General features: G+C 47.5%; 1 protein-coding gene across 4 annotated transcripts in view; it reads right to left on the reverse strand.

The window, feature by feature from the left end:
• Positions 1-785: 785 nt before the first annotated feature.
• Positions 786-16,580, reverse strand: part of col11a2 (collagen, type XI, alpha 2) — a 32,507-nt gene continuing 16,712 nt past the window's right edge. For 2 of the 4 annotated variants that reach the window (XM_061760554.1, XM_061760556.1), the window contains 59 exons: positions 16,351-16,470; positions 14,636-14,851; positions 13,783-13,836; positions 13,529-13,570; positions 13,371-13,433; positions 13,224-13,298; positions 12,987-13,073; positions 12,482-12,538; positions 12,338-12,391; positions 12,211-12,264; positions 12,080-12,133; positions 11,956-12,009; positions 11,810-11,863; positions 11,674-11,718; positions 11,369-11,422; positions 11,247-11,291; positions 11,111-11,164; positions 11,000-11,044; positions 10,775-10,828; positions 10,652-10,696; positions 10,482-10,535; positions 10,347-10,391; positions 10,206-10,259; positions 10,005-10,112; positions 9,837-9,890; positions 9,697-9,750; positions 9,571-9,615; positions 9,436-9,489; positions 9,280-9,324; positions 9,140-9,193; positions 9,007-9,060; positions 8,876-8,929; positions 8,599-8,796; positions 8,467-8,520; positions 8,224-8,331; positions 8,036-8,143; positions 7,865-7,918; positions 7,731-7,784; positions 7,544-7,651; positions 7,411-7,464; positions 7,284-7,337; positions 7,150-7,203; positions 7,008-7,061; positions 6,811-6,918; positions 6,686-6,739; positions 6,525-6,578; positions 6,383-6,436; positions 6,249-6,302; positions 5,604-5,711; positions 5,470-5,523; positions 5,215-5,376; positions 5,083-5,136; positions 4,270-4,305; positions 4,131-4,184; positions 3,771-4,056; positions 3,563-3,672; positions 3,301-3,369; positions 2,990-3,226; positions 786-2,358 (listed from right to left, as the gene is read on the reverse strand). In XM_061760554.1, coding sequence (XP_061616538.1) covers positions 2,212-2,358; positions 2,990-3,226; positions 3,301-3,369; positions 3,563-3,672; positions 3,771-4,056; positions 4,131-4,184; positions 4,270-4,305; positions 5,083-5,136; positions 5,215-5,376; positions 5,470-5,523; positions 5,604-5,711; positions 6,249-6,302; positions 6,383-6,436; positions 6,525-6,578; positions 6,686-6,739; positions 6,811-6,918; positions 7,008-7,061; positions 7,150-7,203; positions 7,284-7,337; positions 7,411-7,464; positions 7,544-7,651; positions 7,731-7,784; positions 7,865-7,918; positions 8,036-8,143; positions 8,224-8,331; positions 8,467-8,520; positions 8,599-8,796; positions 8,876-8,929; positions 9,007-9,060; positions 9,140-9,193; positions 9,280-9,324; positions 9,436-9,489; positions 9,571-9,615; positions 9,697-9,750; positions 9,837-9,890; positions 10,005-10,112; positions 10,206-10,259; positions 10,347-10,391; positions 10,482-10,535; positions 10,652-10,696; positions 10,775-10,828; positions 11,000-11,044; positions 11,111-11,164; positions 11,247-11,291; positions 11,369-11,422; positions 11,674-11,718; positions 11,810-11,863; positions 11,956-12,009; positions 12,080-12,133; positions 12,211-12,264; positions 12,338-12,391; positions 12,482-12,538; positions 12,987-13,073; positions 13,224-13,298; positions 13,371-13,433; positions 13,529-13,570; positions 13,783-13,836; positions 14,636-14,851; positions 16,351-16,470 — 4,542 coding nt within the window. In that variant the 3' untranslated portion in view covers positions 786-2,211. Of the gene's footprint in view, positions 2,359-2,989; positions 3,227-3,300; positions 3,370-3,562; positions 3,673-3,770; positions 4,057-4,130; positions 4,185-4,269; positions 4,306-5,082; positions 5,137-5,214; positions 5,377-5,469; positions 5,524-5,603; positions 5,712-6,248; positions 6,303-6,382; positions 6,437-6,524; positions 6,579-6,685; positions 6,740-6,810; positions 6,919-7,007; positions 7,062-7,149; positions 7,204-7,283; positions 7,338-7,410; positions 7,465-7,543; positions 7,652-7,730; positions 7,785-7,864; positions 7,919-8,035; positions 8,144-8,223; positions 8,332-8,466; positions 8,521-8,598; positions 8,797-8,875; positions 8,930-9,006; positions 9,061-9,139; positions 9,194-9,279; positions 9,325-9,435; positions 9,490-9,570; positions 9,616-9,696; positions 9,751-9,836; positions 9,891-10,004; positions 10,113-10,205; positions 10,260-10,346; positions 10,392-10,481; positions 10,536-10,651; positions 10,697-10,774; positions 10,829-10,999; positions 11,045-11,110; positions 11,165-11,246; positions 11,292-11,368; positions 11,423-11,673; positions 11,719-11,809; positions 11,864-11,955; positions 12,010-12,079; positions 12,134-12,210; positions 12,265-12,337; positions 12,392-12,481; positions 12,539-12,986; positions 13,074-13,223; positions 13,299-13,370; positions 13,434-13,528; positions 13,571-13,782; positions 13,837-14,635; positions 14,855-16,350; positions 16,471-16,580 lie in introns of all 4 variants that reach the window. The other 2 variants (XM_061760553.1, XM_061760555.1) reach the window with 1 other exon arrangement.

Genomic DNA, 16,580 nt, shown 5'->3' on the forward strand with positions numbered 1-16,580 from the left:
TAATCTATCATAATCACATGACATACTCACCTCTCCCTTCTCATGCAATGTACTATTCCATCTTCTGACTGCTTATGTCCAGACTTGATTCCGGGAAAGGGTAACAAAACAATGTTAAACACTTGAGTGGAATTGTTTTCACATTGTTTTGCGTATGAGAGGCCCAAGATGGAAGCCAATCGCAACGTCGATGCCATTTAAACGTTAGGAAAGCAGTGATTTATCCACGTCGAAAACTGTATACTAAAAGAGAATGGAAGTGGTCGGTAACACTCACCCTTGCGTTTCCAGGCGTTGGAGGCACGTAAACGACCAGAAGCGCAAGAAGGTCCACGAGCTTGGTCTTCGGCTTATTGGTCCGCCGTGTTCGGTGCACTCAGCAGCAACATAATTCTTCCATGGAAGCGCTCATTGCGTGACCGCAAGTTGGTGTTCAAACATTACAAAATTGTAGCAAAGAATAAACAGCAACGCGTGCATTGTGCATGAAAGTCAAAAACAATGAATAAACGAATCACCTCTATTTTGATGTTGTATACAAAAATCATCCAATTATCTGAAACAGAAACTTGATAAAAAAGTATGTAACTAAATCATAAGGGAGTGTTCATGTAAAAGTGCACACTCATGTGTTTTGTTGAAATTGTCCTCCCAAAATGGACTAAAGGTTTTAAAGTAAGAGCTAAAATAAACCTCTGGTCAGCAACAGTGTCATCTTGTGGCCAAGCTTTGTAATGCAAGCACTGCTGCTCCTACGTTTGGAAGAAAAACACGAGTCAAAAATGTCCTTTTACAAAAGATTATATATTACAGGAATTAGAAAAATACTTACACACATTAGAAAATAATATTTTTTTAGCACCATTTTTTTTCATGTTGAAATGTCTTCAATAAAATAAAAAATAAAATAAAAAACTAGTAATTGAGGTCATTCTCTCTGAAGGACATTTTTTTTTATTTCGTTTTAGGTTTTTGGCCTTCCCCGCCCACTTCCCTGATATACTTAAAAACAAATTCAACAACAAAATTTAACAAACAAAAACAAAAATAATCCACAATATGGCTGACAGAGACTGGGAGGCCGGGCGGGGGGGGGGTGTCCCATCTCGCCCCCTCCTTCTCGCCAACACCTCCTGCCTGCTGTGGTCTCTCGCGCCGACATCGACATTTAGAACGTGAAAGTCAAAAGCAGCGGCAACAGTGGTGGAGAGAGTCACCTTTTAATGGTTACACTGGAAGCAACATTGAACAGCACAGGACAGTCCGGGGGAAACACAATCCAGCATTGCCGCAGATTCTTTGGTCTGGTCTTCCGAAAGGGGGCCGGTGGTAGAAATAAATACAAATGAAATATACCACATGAGACGGCGGGAATATTTGGTGGTCAGTTTCTCTCTTTTTTTTTTATGTCAAAGCACCCTGTTTGTTCTTAAATAAATACAATAGAATATCACTATGTCTGTACAAATGGAGTGTAATGCACATTTGCCCAGCTGGAGGCTCGATGACATGGTAAGAGGAGACAAACGGAGTCAAACTTTTGGCACAATTAGCACTTTTTGCCACACGCGTTCTCTCAGGAAAACAAAGATTTTTATTCAGCGAAGATGGCATCACGCCACATTTAGTAGGAAGGAGGAAACCCCCCCCCCCCCCGGCCACGAGGATGCCGGGTGGCGGCCAGGGAAGGTCACAAGAGGCGATCACGCTAACAAGTTGGAAACCTTTTTGGGAGGAATTCTGAGGTTCTTTTTCACGTGGATGAGCTGAGAGACAGCGGGGGCGGAGCGAAGGCGGTGTGACGGAGGAGTGGAGGGGCAGGTGGCAGACGGGCAGCAGGAGGGTGGCCAGAGTGGGTGTGGGGGGAGGGATAGGGGCTTTTTGGGCAGCGCCCCCCACCCCCCCCCCCCCTTTGGACGCTGCGTCACTGGGAGGAAAACGCTCCCTCTCGATGTTCCTTCCCTCCGAGACCTCTTCAGAACATTTTTTTGGATACATTTTTTGACGCCCATTAATTGTCAGGAGGATGCTGCGTTGCTTGGGCAACACCATCCCCATGTGTGTGTGTGTGTGTGTGTATGTGTGTGTGTATATGTGTGTTACATAACATTTACAAGTTAATTTACAAATTATTGGGCGTGAATGGCTTGTATGTAGGTGTCTCTAAGTGCTTGTGTGTGTGTGTGTGTGTGTGTGCGTGTGTGTGTGTGATTAGCCTTGGAAGCACACAGGTCCCACTTCAAACCCAAACTGTTGGTTGCTCTCCCCAAAGTCCGACACTTTGATGTCCAGCAGAGGCAGATGTTCCACCTGTGGCGTGTTGATCTCCAGCACCGTCCTGTCGAAGCCTTTGCGGTACTGCGGGGGACACGCGCGCAAAAAAACAAAAAAGAAGTTCAGACGAGACAAATTCATAATTCATGAGAGTGCAACAAACAAAGTGTATTTGGAGACGTTAGCGCAGTAAGTAAGGACAAAAAGGTTCCTTGGAAGGGCTGCCTTTGACTTTGTTCTACCACACTTGGCCGCAGAGGGCGCTGTTGCTAAGTGAAAATCAAAAATCACAAGCTTCCGCGTGTTTATTAAAGCCCCTCTGTCAGTTTTGTATGCTCGGTTCATTGCAGACACAAAATGGTCTTTGATGTTTATCAACATGTACATGTTTGGGTTCCTGGAAGACGAAAATGAAACGCGTACAATCGGTTTAACTAATTAATTGTTTAAGACATCAAGTTTAGGTTCATTGTGTACATTAAATTGTCTTTGATGCTAAGGGTAACATGTAACTCTTGGCTTTGATGTTTTGAAAACATGTTAGGTTCATTGAATTAAAAAAACAAAAACAAATTAAGTTCATTGAAGATCAATTTCCATTGTTTACACTAGGTTTATTAAATATTTTTTGATGACTCGCTTTGATGTTTAGAAGCTGTATGTTAAGTTTATCAAAGACTCAATTGTTTTTGATGTTAATAAAATCTTGACTCACAGAGCATCCGTCCAGCAGCGCTTTGATGTACGGGTTGGTCTCGTAGCTCAGCTCCTCTTCGTTGGCGGCCTGGAAGTGCAGCGCCCTCTCGTGGTTGTTCTTGGCGGTCTGGTCGGCCCACGCCACCGAGCGGTGGCAGTGGTAGGTCAGGTTCTGTCGGGCTACCACGCTCAAGAGGCGCAAGAATCCCAGCTGGACCACGCCCACCGGCTCGCCGTCCGAGTCCACGTAGGAGAACTGCAGGCAGTGTCGGATGATGAGGATGTTGAGGAGCACATGGGACAGGGGCTTTATGCCGGAGAGGGACTGACCTTTCCACCTGTAGCAAACTCACTGAACCAGGAACCTGGAGTCTCTTTTTCCCACGAGTTCATCTTCACCTGCCACCACAATCACATCACATATGAGACGAATCACTGCTTTCACCAAGAGTTCTCAATCCAATTAAACATAACTACAACTTGTACCCCTAAATGCCATAGGACTGGAAAAACTTTGCTGTACAAAAGTTGTAGATATAAAAAAAAAAGATAAAGTCACAATGTTGACTCGACGGCAAGGGACGGGACTGACCGTGTTGATGCTCTTGTGAGGGTACAGGCACGTCTCCCCGCTGGTGAAGTTACAGAAGACCTTGAAAGAATCTCTGGAGCAGCCCTGGTTGGGGTCAATCCAATACTCTCCTGTTTTTTGATTGAGGGGGAGGGGTTGAATCACGACATGAAGGTCTGAGCTAAACGATGATTCGTGAGCGGTGGGAAGGGGACGACCGTCTCCTCACCGTCTTGGAGCTCGGGCTGGCTGAGGCGGAGATCCTGGCAGGTTCTCGCGGGACTGTCCGGCGTCCCCATCGGGAAACGCATGGTTTCGATCTCTTGCCGTAGCGAGTTGAGGGAGCCGAAGATCTCCTCCATTCCCTCGCTGGCCGTTAAGAACTCAGCGCCGGCGGTGTCGGAGGCGGGCATATCAGGGTCTGACTCGGGGAGCAGTTGGCTGGCGTCAATGGAACGCTTGGACTTGGGGCTCCTCTGGATGGGGAGTGGCTGGATGACCTCGCCGGGCGGTCCCTGGAAAAGAAAAAAAGACCCAGAGTGAGTCATCCTTCATGTTAACGTTCAAACGTACGAGAGAAGCTACATACAGGAGGTCCTGGAGGTCCGAGAACACCCCTTTCTCCTTTGGGACCAGATCCTCCCTAAACACAAGCAGAAGAGGAATGATTCAGGAGGAATTCTGGCGCCATCAACATTTCCTCAGCAACATTGAAGTACGATACTCACAGAGGCACCCTTGGCTCCTTTGACTCCTTGAGGACCCTGAAGAAGTCAGGAAGTGTTAGAAGATCTCAGTGCAACATGTATTACTCTGAGATAAGGGGCCGGATTTACTAAGATGCCAAATAACGATCTCTAAATTTTATGTTCACTCAAACAGATTGCATGGGTTATTGGTGGGCGTGAGGCGTGGGATTGACTAAAACTGCAGGGCAACTGGCAACAGGTGTAAAAGTGGTGGAGCACTGTGATGGTTTTCACCACGGAAAGTTTGGGAGAGCACTGTAAGCGCAAAACAAAATGTAAAGTGATGGGATTTGAAGTGTTAGTGGAAGAGGTGAACAGATATATTGCTGAGTTACAGAAAAGAAATATATCGCTCTGATAATTTGGGAGAAGCTAGCAACCACATAAAAGCCATGTTTTGTTCGATGAAGCTTTTACCGAGTGCATGGGAATTGGATAGATCTGCATAATATTGCATTTAAAACTTTTCCTGCGCCTCAGCGGTGCCGGTTTGCACTTGCCTTTCAGAAGCGGTGTTTAAAGATGCAAAATCAGCCATTGCAATTTTTCTCAGGTTTGATACATCACATCGCTCGTTATACATGAATCTATTTACATATACTTCTGCCAAACGAACTGAATTTTTCCCGTTTGGCAGACCCAATTCTCGGTGGCCCCTCATTAGTAGATCAGCTTCGACATCTGTTTGCGTGAGCAATCAAGTTTGCGTCTGTTTTTGCATGTGCAAATCTTTAGTAAATCAGGTTCAAGATCTCACAAAGTGGGATGAGAAAGAAAAGTGCTACCACTCACAGGAAGACCAGGAGGACCAGAAGGGCCGAGGGGTCCGGTGCCGCCGGACATTCCCTGTCATCAGCACCAGACACATCATCATCATCATCATCATCATCATCCTCATCTTGCACATCTCAATGTCAGACTTACAGTCTCTCCCTTGGGTCCATTTGATCCATGAGGTCCAGGTAGACCTCGGTCTCCCTTCTCTCCCTGCTCTCCCGGAGGTCCGATAAGGCCAATAAGACCTGGATGTCCCTTCTCTCCTTTACCACCAGGGTCTCCTCGCAGACCCAGCAAACCCGGTGGTCCCTGGAGAGGAGAGACAGAGGAAGATTAGAGGCGAAGTTATACGAGTGCAGAGGGATGCTCTTCAAGGATAACAGGAGGATGTTGGGATCTTACAACAGGCCCGGGTGGTCCCTTTGGTCCAGCTGGGCCAGGAGATCCTTGCTCACCCTAAAATACACAAAAACTCATCTAGAGATGCACTTAAAAATGTGCATTCCCTGATACACAAACTCTGATCTATCACTGACCACTGATCCTGGGAGACCTCGCAGACCCTCATTTCCTGGTTTTCCTGCTTGGCCCTGAGGACCGACAGGACCGGTCTTTCCTGGCGGGCCAAGGGCACCTGTGTCGCCCTGCGAGGACAGGACAAGCACAAATGTAAATGTTTTACACAGCCACTCAGTAATTAATAATAAATAAAGGCTGAAAAGGGTGTGACTGGAGACCAAGTGAGTTACTCAGTTGAGAGTGTAGTGCTAAAAATGGCCACTGGATATTACTTGTTTCACAGGTAGAAAAAATAACCTCCCAGCATTTAGCATATTCTTTGCTTGGCTAACTTTCCAAACATATTTTTTATTTAAATGTTACGTGACTGAATAATGAAATTGTTTTAACTTTAAGTTGAATATAAATAATATTCCAACGAAATTTCAACAATCCAGTTTAATAATTGGGCTCATGCTAAAACCGTAAGCTAGAGGGTGAAGCTAGGCTCAATTATGTGGCTGACTACTGAAATTAAATGTTAGTCTAATTTAAAAGACTATCATTTAATATCAGTAGTGGAGTATTATTAGCTGATACTCCTTATTACCATGACATTTTTATTGAAAAATGAAGTAAACGTATTGTAACTCTGAATCTAAATTAGTGGATTGTGGACTGACCTTGGTTCCCTTTTCTCCTTGTCGCCCCTCAGGTCCTCTTGTTCCAGCAGGACCCTGCAAACAAGCAAACAAAACTCATGACATCTGAAGAAGTCGATGCAATTCGTCTTTGAAGCAGGAAGTGGTGATCTTACCCTCTTTCCTGGCGGGCCAGGAGATCCATTCTCTCCGGGGGGACCAGGAGAGCCCTAAATCGAGAGTGAATTAACAGGATCATTGTGAAGTGACACATTTGAAAAGGCTTCACAGGAATAATAGATTCAACTTTGCACGTACAGATTCTCCCTGTTCACCATCTTCTCCTTGTTCTCCTTTGGCGCCATCTTGACCCTGTGAGGGAAACAAACAGATTGTCGTAATTTCTCATTGGTTCTTTTCTTCACCTAAGCAGAGAAATCATGAGAGATGATCTGGACGTCAACCAAGGGGACACTCACTCTGGGTCCAACTTCACCGGGGGGACCAGGATCACCAGGGAAGCCGACTGGACCCTAAAGAAGGCAATGCTGCACACATTAAAATGGACCAAACTACAAGACACAGTTCAATGAAAGAATCTTACAGGGTTTCCTTTAGGACCGTCATCTCCTGGCCGTCCTCGTCCTCCAGCGGCACCAGCAGTTCCAGGCTGTCCGGCCTCTCCCTTCTCTCCGCGCTCACCTCGAGGACCCTGACAAAAGGAAAGCAGAATCATTTGTTAGCTCGGTGTGAATCTCCTCGTGTTCTCCTTTTCCCCTTCCCCACCCACAAAGATCTCACCTTCTTTCCTGGTTCTCCTCCGATTCCAGGCGGTCCGGCCTCTCCAGGCTCTCCCTGTGGGACGTTCAGAATTAGTTTTTAGACATCAGGAAAAATCTAAGCAATTCCATTGCACTCAAGTGTGCATTAAAGGTCTGTGTACCTTCTCTCCAATAGATCCAGGATTACCCAAACCTCCAGGAGGACCTTGAGGGCCCTGGAAAACACACAGGTTTCAGTTTGGTATCAGATACCCACGTAAATGTGGTCGTTTTATAAGAAGAGCTATAAACTCACATCAGCACCGTTGGGTCCAGCAGGGCCGCGGGGTCCTGGGGGACCTGGAGGACCCTGTGTACATGCACATGTTTCGTTACTCAGCATTATTGATCATGTCTGCTATGACAGCAGTCTCCCTACTCACCAGAGGTCCAACATCTCCGTTCTCTCCCTTCTCGCCTGATGGTCCTGGCAGTCCCTGGGGGTCAGAGTTGAGAGATAACTTCATCTATCTGACCTCCAAAGACCCCAACTCAATCATATTGTCATGGATTTACCTGCAGTCCGATGGGTCCGGGTGCTCCAGGGAATCCTCGAGATCCTTCGTCTCCTTTGGCACCAAAAGGCCCCTGTTGCCCCCTTGGCCCGAGCTCTCCATCAGCACCCTGCGTGCCAGAGGAGAAAAGAAGGATGATGTTTCCACATGCTGGAGAGGAGAACATCAAGAACAAGTCCGGTACTCACGGCGGGACCAGGTTGGCCGACGGGACCCATCGGCCCGGGTGGACCAGGAGGTCCCTAAGAAAAAAGAAGCATGAAAACATTAGTTGAACAAAATGTTGTGATATCAGACATGTTTTTGTGGTTGTTTCACTCACATGCTCTCCTTTTCCTCCCTTGCCTCCCTTCTGGCCGGGTTCACCCACTTCACCCTGCAATGACACGAGAAGTTATGAGAAGAGTCCCAAAAGAACTTATCAACAGCCGTACTAAACCATCACGGTTCTCAACATTTTTACAAACCGCAACCTTGTCACTCTGCCACTGACCTTATCTCCATCCTCTCCAGGTCCTCCTGGAGATCCAGCAGGGCCTGGAAGACCCACTGGACCCTGGACTCCATCCCGACCTGCAGGGCCGATTGGGCCTTTCTCACCCTGAGTTAGGTAAATAACCATAACAGATTAAAAAGATGCTTAAAGAGTCAAACACTTGGACCAAACCCACAAACACTCACAGGAACACCCTTCTCTCCAGCGTTACCAGGGGGTCCTTGTGGGCCTGGTCTACCAGGGGGTCCAACAGGTCCAGCAGTGCCAGCGGGCCCTCTCTCACCAGGAGATCCCTATAAAGGTTGTATAATTTAACAGACCACAAGTCAACATGATTAAACTGTTTCCTAGCATATATATTAATATTTATCGATAAGCAGTGGTTCTAGGGCCACTTTTACAAATGATTTGTTTAATCTGAAACATACGGCAGGTCCAGGAGGTCCGGCGGGTCCTTCACTTCCCTTCAGTCCTCCACCACCCTGGAAAAAAACACATTAATGACTTTAACTTTGATTGTGGACAATAACGCGTGGGGGTATGGCCCATTAGATACTCACAGGGGTACCAGGCAATCCTCTCTCTCCAGGGAAACCTCTCAGTCCAGGGGGTCCATCTTTACCTGGACCTCCTGGGGGGCCCGGGTCTCCCTTTGTGCCTTCCTTCCCTGAGGGGCCAGAAAGTCCCTGCTCTCCAGGTGGACCTGGTGGTCCAGGATGGCCACGCTCACCCAAGGGACCGGTCTCTCCAGATGGGCCCTGGAGAAGAATCATGGATGAGAAACATGGAGAGCATGCAACAAATTGACGATTCCTGTGCAGTTATGTCTCAATTCACCTGTGGTCCGACGACTCCAGGAGGCCCTGGTGGACCCATCTTTCCTTGGAAACCCTGAAGCAAAGAGATCCAGTGACTTGCTGTCACCAGGGTCTCATTTTACTTTCACAAAAGATAAAACTTCAACTCACAACTTCTCCTCTCTGTCCAGGGTGTCCGGGGAGCCCATCCTTTCCTGGTGGTCCCTGTGAGGAAACACCCAAAAACCCTCAGCCAAAGACGGATAATACTCGTCTCTCACCAGAATCCACCTCTCTCACTCACAGGAGGTCCCTTCGGTCCAGGGAAACCGTTGGCTCCCTGAGGTCCGGGCAGTCCCTGGTGACACAGCAAAGCAGGATTAGGAAGATGATCTACAAGCTTAGGCGAGTGCCACAAGAACTCACTGACAAACAAGAACTCACCCTCTCGCCAAGTGGACCATGGGGGCCGTCACTTCCTGAAGTTCCCTGATGAGCAATGACACAAAAACAAAACAGTGAATGAAGGAATGGAAAGTGTTTGTCTTTAAAGTAGAGGAACTCATGGCTGTTCAGTAGTTAATTTATATAAGGACTAACCTTTGCGCCTGGTTTTCCGGTGGCACCTCGTGGTCCTCGCTGCCCTCTGGGACCCTGATAGACACACACAGTGAAATAATGTGAAAAACCGACAAGAGACAAACTGGACTTTTGGGAAGGATAAACCAACTTTACCGTTGGTCCTCTTTGTCCTCTTGGTCCTGCTTTGCCTGCGAGACCCTGAAAGAGAAAACAACACAATCTAAAACCTGGAAACGCACCACAATTGTGACACCACTCCAGAGGTTTGACACTCCTTACCCTTGTTCCCTTCTCGCCATTTGAGCCAGGGAATCCTGGGAATCCTAGAGATCCCTACAAGACAACAAGACACGCTCAAACTCCTGCCCAGTACAGAAGAGCTTAGCATGCTAACAAAGTCTTTGAGCTGGGCTTCTTACCTTGGGTCCTTGTCTTCCAGGGTAGCCAGGAAGTCCAGGAACACCGAGTTTGCCCTGAAACCATGTGGATGTCACTTTAATGAGCGGTCAGTCAAATATTATCATCACTTGTCTTTTGAATTCAAATGTATAGTAAGAGAATCGACCTCCTGGATGAACGACTCGTACCTTCTCTCCAATGAGACCGAGGGGACCGAGTTCACCAGGGGGCCCGACTCGCCCCTTTGGCCCCTCTGGGCCATCCTCTCCTCTCGGGCCCGACACGCCGATCTCACCCTGACAGCAGAAGAATAAACACACTCCAATAAATCATAAGTGTATGAAGGTACATAACATAGGAGGTGGGAAAGACCATTCATTCCATGTTACCCTCTCTCCTTTGACGCCAAAGTCTCCCTTAATTCCAGGGAAACCATCTTCTCCCTGATGACACCAAGAAGATGTTCAGTCATACAGTTGTTGATTGTTTTTAACAAGCAGAGTTTTCCTCAGAAGGAGATGATCACACACCTTCTCTCCCTTGTGGCCCTTCAGTCCTCGGATTCCTTGCTCCCCCTGCGAGCACAGTGCATCAGAAGAAACTCAGGAACTATTTGACAAAAAAACAACAGCATCAAAGACCTAAAGGGAGGCACTTTAACTGACCTTGATTCCACGAGGCCCAGGATAACCAATAGCTCCTTGGGGGCCATTGGGGCCCTGCAGACAAATACAGGATATGAATTCAATCAATGGTAATTAGAATTTGGTTCTTTAGATGTTTCTCCGGTAACAAAGTATTTGTGTAATGGATGCGCCGGTTCAGTGCCACTGACCTGGTTCCCTTTGGTGCCAGTGGGCCCCTCTTTTCCTGGGTGACCCTGAGAGGGCAAAATGGTGGTTTTAATTACATAATTTAGGCCAAAATACATGACGACAAATTGAAAATACAAACTCACAGGAGGGCCGTCAGCACCTGGCATCCCTGGCAGACCTGGTTTTCCTGTGGGCCCCTGTAGGAGGTAACAATGGCCTCGATTAGACTTTTCATGTTTTGTGCTTGGAAGGAGAGCATTTAGCCACAATCAGTTGACTGGCCCAGATGAAAAACAAATGGGATTACTGGAATGTCAATAGACCTGTCACGAACCAGTGTCAACAAAAAAATCTCTCCTCAATCTTACCTTCTCTCCTGGGGGTCCCATGGCTCCCTGAGGTCCTGGCATTCCCTGTGGCAAAAACACAGGTTAAACGTGTCAACTACAATGAAAAAGTAAGAGGATCCGGTGTCTTACCTGAGTTCCTGATGTACCCTGCTGACCTGGAGGTCCGGGCTCTCCTTGAGGACCCTGTGAAAAGACAAAGAATTAAGGAGGTCAACACATGACTGAACATGGGAGAAGTTAAGTGATGAGATGACAAGACACTGACCAGGTTGCCCTTGGGACCAACGTGACCATCATTTCCTCGAACGCCCTAGGAGAAGGTGAAAACCCGAGTCATGGAGGCTTCAGAGGTATTGCTGGGATAAGATAAAAACTCTTGTGACTCACAGGAGGTCCGGGAATTCCTGGAGGACCTTTGGGGCCGAGCAATCCACGAGGTCCCTAGAAACAAGAAGAAAAAAATGACACGACGGAACAAGAACACAAAACAATCTTGCAGGCTCCGAGAGCACCACAAATTACAGCCTCCAAAATGAGCCTTTGCACGACTGGAACGCTAATGGCGCCTCCATGCAGGCTCCTCTGACACTGCTTTCTAAGAGCAATGCAACTGACAACCTAAACCGAGACGTCTCCAGGGGTCTGTGCTATGGTGAGGACGACCCTCAACTATGTTGCATGAAAACACTTACGGCTTCACCGGGGAGACCTCTGGGTCCGACCTCTCCGTCATCGCCCTGAGGACACACAGAAAGAGAACGTCATTATGTTGAGACAATGGAAGACATCCATCTGATCTCAACGATTTTCAGATTGCTATGTCTCTACCCTCTCGCCGTCCTCTCCTTGAGGTCCATGGGGTCCCATTGATCCAGTGTCCCCCTATCGACAAAACAAAAAAGAAAAAAAAGATTTAGACCAAGAAGATTAAAAGGTTGCCAATTTTGTGGCATGCTTGCTAAGTGCTCATTCACCCTATGTCCTTTGTCGCCTGGCAAACCAGGAAGACCATCAAAGCCGCGGTCACCCTGTGGATATGTCCATGCTGTTAGTGACCACTTAGATTCTTTTAGACTTTGGAAAAGTTCAGAGCGTTACCTTAGTACCGGGTTCTCCGGGCATTCCCCGGGCTCCGTCAGCTCCGGCACGTCCCTGTCGGCGATGGGCCGTTAGGAAAGGGGCGTTGTCAAGCCTGCGACTTGGATAACTTGATTTTTTGTAATACTCACTCTCCTTCCTGCTTTGCCTGGTGGTCCCATCAAGCCTGGTGCTCCCCTGGGCCCCTAATAAATGCAGAGAACAGATTGAGGATGCTGCTCTCGAAGGGCATTGCCCCTTAATTCTGACTGTTCTTACCTGAGGACCAGGATCTCCACTTTCTCCTTTCAGACCATGACTTCCTGGGTTTCCCTGAAAGAGACGCACGCATCTTCTATAGTTAAACTCTCATTCGGTTAGGTCCTGGCATCAAATAAAATCTCTGGAGGTTTGTGGTCATACCAAGGGTCCGGGACGTCCCGTGAATCCCATTGGTCCAGGAGGTCCTTTCAGAGCCATCTACAGTCAACATGTTGAAAGTCTTTCATGACAACAACCGAGGAAGTGCTATGATATCATATCTGTGGGACACTCTACATGGAAAAAGTATTGAGACACCGGAAGGAAATGAAAAGTTGCCGTCTCTTTGCAGCTAGAACAGCTTTTGCTCTTCTCGGAAGACTTTCTTCAAGATGTTGGAGGATTCTTTTCATCCAATTGTGTGATCTTCAGACTAGTTTATTCTAAAAATGTTTTAGAGGGCTTGTTCTTCACCAAACCAACCAAAACTGTCTTGATGGAGCTTGCTTGTTGCATGGCAAACAGAAAAAGAACTTCCCCAAAGTGTACCCACAAAGTTAGACGCATACGATTGTCCAACATGCCTCTGATTCATTACCTACTGTGTCCCTATACTTTTGTCCATAAGCGTATGCGATCCCACATCCTTACAGCAAATACAACTCACCCTGGCCTGAGACAAGATGGCGGCTGCTTGGGCTTCCTGTGCTGACACAACAGGACCCTTATCTCCTCCACTTTGGCCGAAGCGGAACTGCAAAAGTCAAAAGGCAAACAGCATTTGGACTGCATAAAGGCTAAACTTGTCCTAGCAGAGGTCTGTCCAGGTCATCGAGCCACAAAAACACATTCATCAAGTATTTGCTGGGGAAGGAGCGAGGTAGCGACATCTCAAGTGACTCACAGGCAGCATCACGGAAGATCCGGGTGGTCCGGGAACTCCGTCGGCACCAGGCAGACCGGCTTTGCCGTGAGGTCCCTACGACATGGAGAAAGCGCGTTAGCCTGATGCACAGTGAACCATACAGCTGATGTCCTTGCACAGACTCACCCTCTCACCAGGCTCACCAACAGAGCCAGGAGGACCAGATCTACCAGGGGGGCCGGTAGGGCCCTAAAAGAGAGAGAGAGAGAGAGAAAGAGAGAGAGAGTGAGTGAGAGAGGAAAATTTCCTTTTTAAGAGGAAAATAACAAAGGTCGTAAACTCACAGATTGTCCTTCAGGTCCAGGAGGTCCCTCAATCAGCATGCCCTGGAGAGAAGGTTCTACATGTAAGTGGGTTCCATCTTAAGAAACATCAAATCACATTCGGCTCTAAATGTTCCATGGAAATGGGTTAAGACAAAACCCAAAGAGTCAGAACTCAGACACCAATCAAGGCAGGTGTGACTTCAACCTGCTCATGGCAATGACAGTTAACAGTGAGCACAGTTTGAAAAAAAAGTGATAACTGATCCACTCACAGGCTCGAGCACGGCGGGCTCTCCTTTCTCACCCTTCTGTCCTCTGATGGCCGCCTGAGGACAAACACACAAATGTGGCCGACAAGACGCCACAGTCAGTATGCCTTTGCCATGCCACGTCATACTCTCACATGCAAACAAGAAATGATCCAGCCATCCATTTTCCATGCTGCTTATCCTGTTCAGGCTCACGGGGAGCTGCAGCCTCAACCTGCCGACTACACCCTGGACCGGTCGCCAGCCAATCACAGGGCACTTATAGAAACTCTCATGCTCACATTCACACCGTCACTGAGTGGGACGTGAACCCAAGTTGCTGCACAGAAGTCATGTCAGTGAAATATTACACTGTCAGTGACTTCTTGAGCGAAAACCTGCTGATGCTGGTAAAGGAACTGCTCCTGCGCCCACCATTCTGCGGCTTAGCGGCTCTACACTTGAACTTGGTGACATAAAGAGCATCACCAACAGGTGGCACAGAAATTCAATGCGCTCTCGAATGGCTCTTTATGCACCGCGCACACATTTCAACCAGCGATGTGAGGACGAGGGGTGGCCAATCTACTCAGCGTTTGTACTGGGGTCATCTTGATCCTTGAATCCCACTTCTGGCAACAAACACTGTAACTAATATTTTCTTTGTCAGTGAAATAAAAACTGGGAAACACAAAGCGTTAGCTTTTGTAGTAAGCTTGGGACTCAATACCTTGTTCTGGTGAATTTGCATAACAACCAGAATTTGTGACAATAAAAGAGCAGAATGCGTTTGGCACCGAGTAACTGACAAATCCTGCCAATCACAGTTGGTTGAAATGATTACTTTGATTTTTGCTTTTGGAGCAAAATGACTTACGCCTGCCTCGTCTGTCACAGCGGACAGGGCGGGGCCAATGTCGCCTTCCACCTCTCGGGCCTCGGGCATGGGCTCGCCGTAGTCCCGATAGGAATAGTCGTATTCCTTCATGCCCACATCGCCAGTCACGTACTCCTCGTTGAAGGGCTCCTCACCAACACCGCCCGTCGTGGTAGAGTCCACCTCCTGCCCCTCCAGAGCGGTCTCCACCTGGGGCTGCTTTAGGGTCCGAGGCAGCCGTACGGGAGGGGAAGATGAACCCGGCAAGAGCAAGAGGAAGGAGGAGTGGTGTTTACCAGGAGGAAAGGTTAGTGACAGAAGGTAGTGAAAGAGGAGCATATGTGGGAAGAAATGAGTCTTACCTTGTAAAATAAGACAGACATACAAAAGACACCTTACAGACTCTGTCAACAATCCTATTCTCTCAGTTGTCTACTTTGGAACTTAGTGTGTTTCCAACAAAGGATGTCAGAGCTTCCACAAACGTGCCTTCAATCTAACAGTTGAAAGATCACATGACATGAGCTAAGGGAAACAGTTTGCTCACACGGACTGACGACTTCAGCCGTGACTTACCCTCGAAGCGGATTAATGCAGGAGCAGCGTCTCATTTGTACACAAGCAAACATCGCCAAAAACCTTTTGTTTGGCTGCTGGTATGAATATTTTTTTGCTGAGTTGAGTTTGTCGCATGAAAACCGAAGAGCAAAGTTAATGACAGAACGCGTGAACTAGAGAAACATACACCGACGTGTGGATGCGCTCTAGTTCAGCGAGAGCTTCCGTCAAACACCAACGCGCCACATTCGGTTCCCCTTTTGTCATAAGACGTTTGCTGTCATCCCCACCGAGATGACGACCAAAACGCGTCTTGGTGTTAAGGAAAAAGGGGACACCATGTTAAAATGTAAATGTGGGGTATGGTCCTTGGACAGGAGGCTTCTCTTCAAGTGGTCTTGTCTGGCGGCGGCAGCGCCAACAAAACTGTTGTGAGGTGTGAGTCACACGGTGGAAAGTGTGAGGTTAAACTACAAGAACGGGGTCCCCGATATACCTCTGCTAGCTTCTATTAACTGATGCACTCCTGAATTTCAGATTTCATCGCAATAAATCTCATCTACTGCTTTGAAGAGGGAATACACTGACTGGATCCAGTCTACCAGATGATCCTCACAATGACTGTCCTGTCATTAATGACAACAAAAGATCTTATTTTGCGCTTTAATGCATTATTTAATGATACATAACTCTTTTTCCATCATACAGTAGTTTGGCATTACACATTCATATTTGTGTGGCCCAAAAACCTAAATCCCCTACCACTTTTGGCACCCTTTTGGTGGGGTACCACGCCGTGTGGTAGCTCCCTAAAGGGGCGGTCCATTGATGAACGGTAACGTCGATGTGAAAATAGATAGGAAAGGTGTTTAAAAAGAACTCACGATTATGATCATGAGAAGATTCAAAGGGGCTCTATATTTTTATGGATTTACACTTCTGAACTTCTGAAGTGGACTGAAGGAGGCCTAGTGCAGGGGGTGTGGGCCTTTCAACACCCACTCTTTTTCCAGTGTCACTAAGAGCAGTCAACAAACAATCTTCCATGTAATTATCAAGTTTTAGCAGTAACTTTTTTTGCATTTGCTGTTGGATAATCTTAAGCAGGAAAAGTGCATAAGTGTCATGTCGTTGGCGAGGTCGATAGTGTGTGTTACCTGCGTGGGGTTCTCTTCTTGTGTGACCACCTCACCCTCGGACTCTGGCAGCGTCTCCTCATAGAAATAATCAGTCTCTGTGGGGGTGTTGCCAGCCTCGGAATATTCAGTGTCTACATCCTGATTGGTCGAGTGGGCAGAAAAGGGGGGAGCAGGGAGGAAGTAAGCAGATTTGACCGGAGCGAAGGTTAGTTCAAAGTCTGCTTGTGAGTGATGATGAGTTATAAGAG

Source organism: Phyllopteryx taeniolatus, chromosome 21 (assembly GCF_024500385.1).
Source record: "Phyllopteryx taeniolatus isolate TA_2022b chromosome 21, UOR_Ptae_1.2, whole genome shotgun sequence".
Lineage (NCBI taxonomy): Eukaryota > Metazoa > Chordata > Actinopteri > Syngnathiformes > Syngnathidae > Phyllopteryx > Phyllopteryx taeniolatus.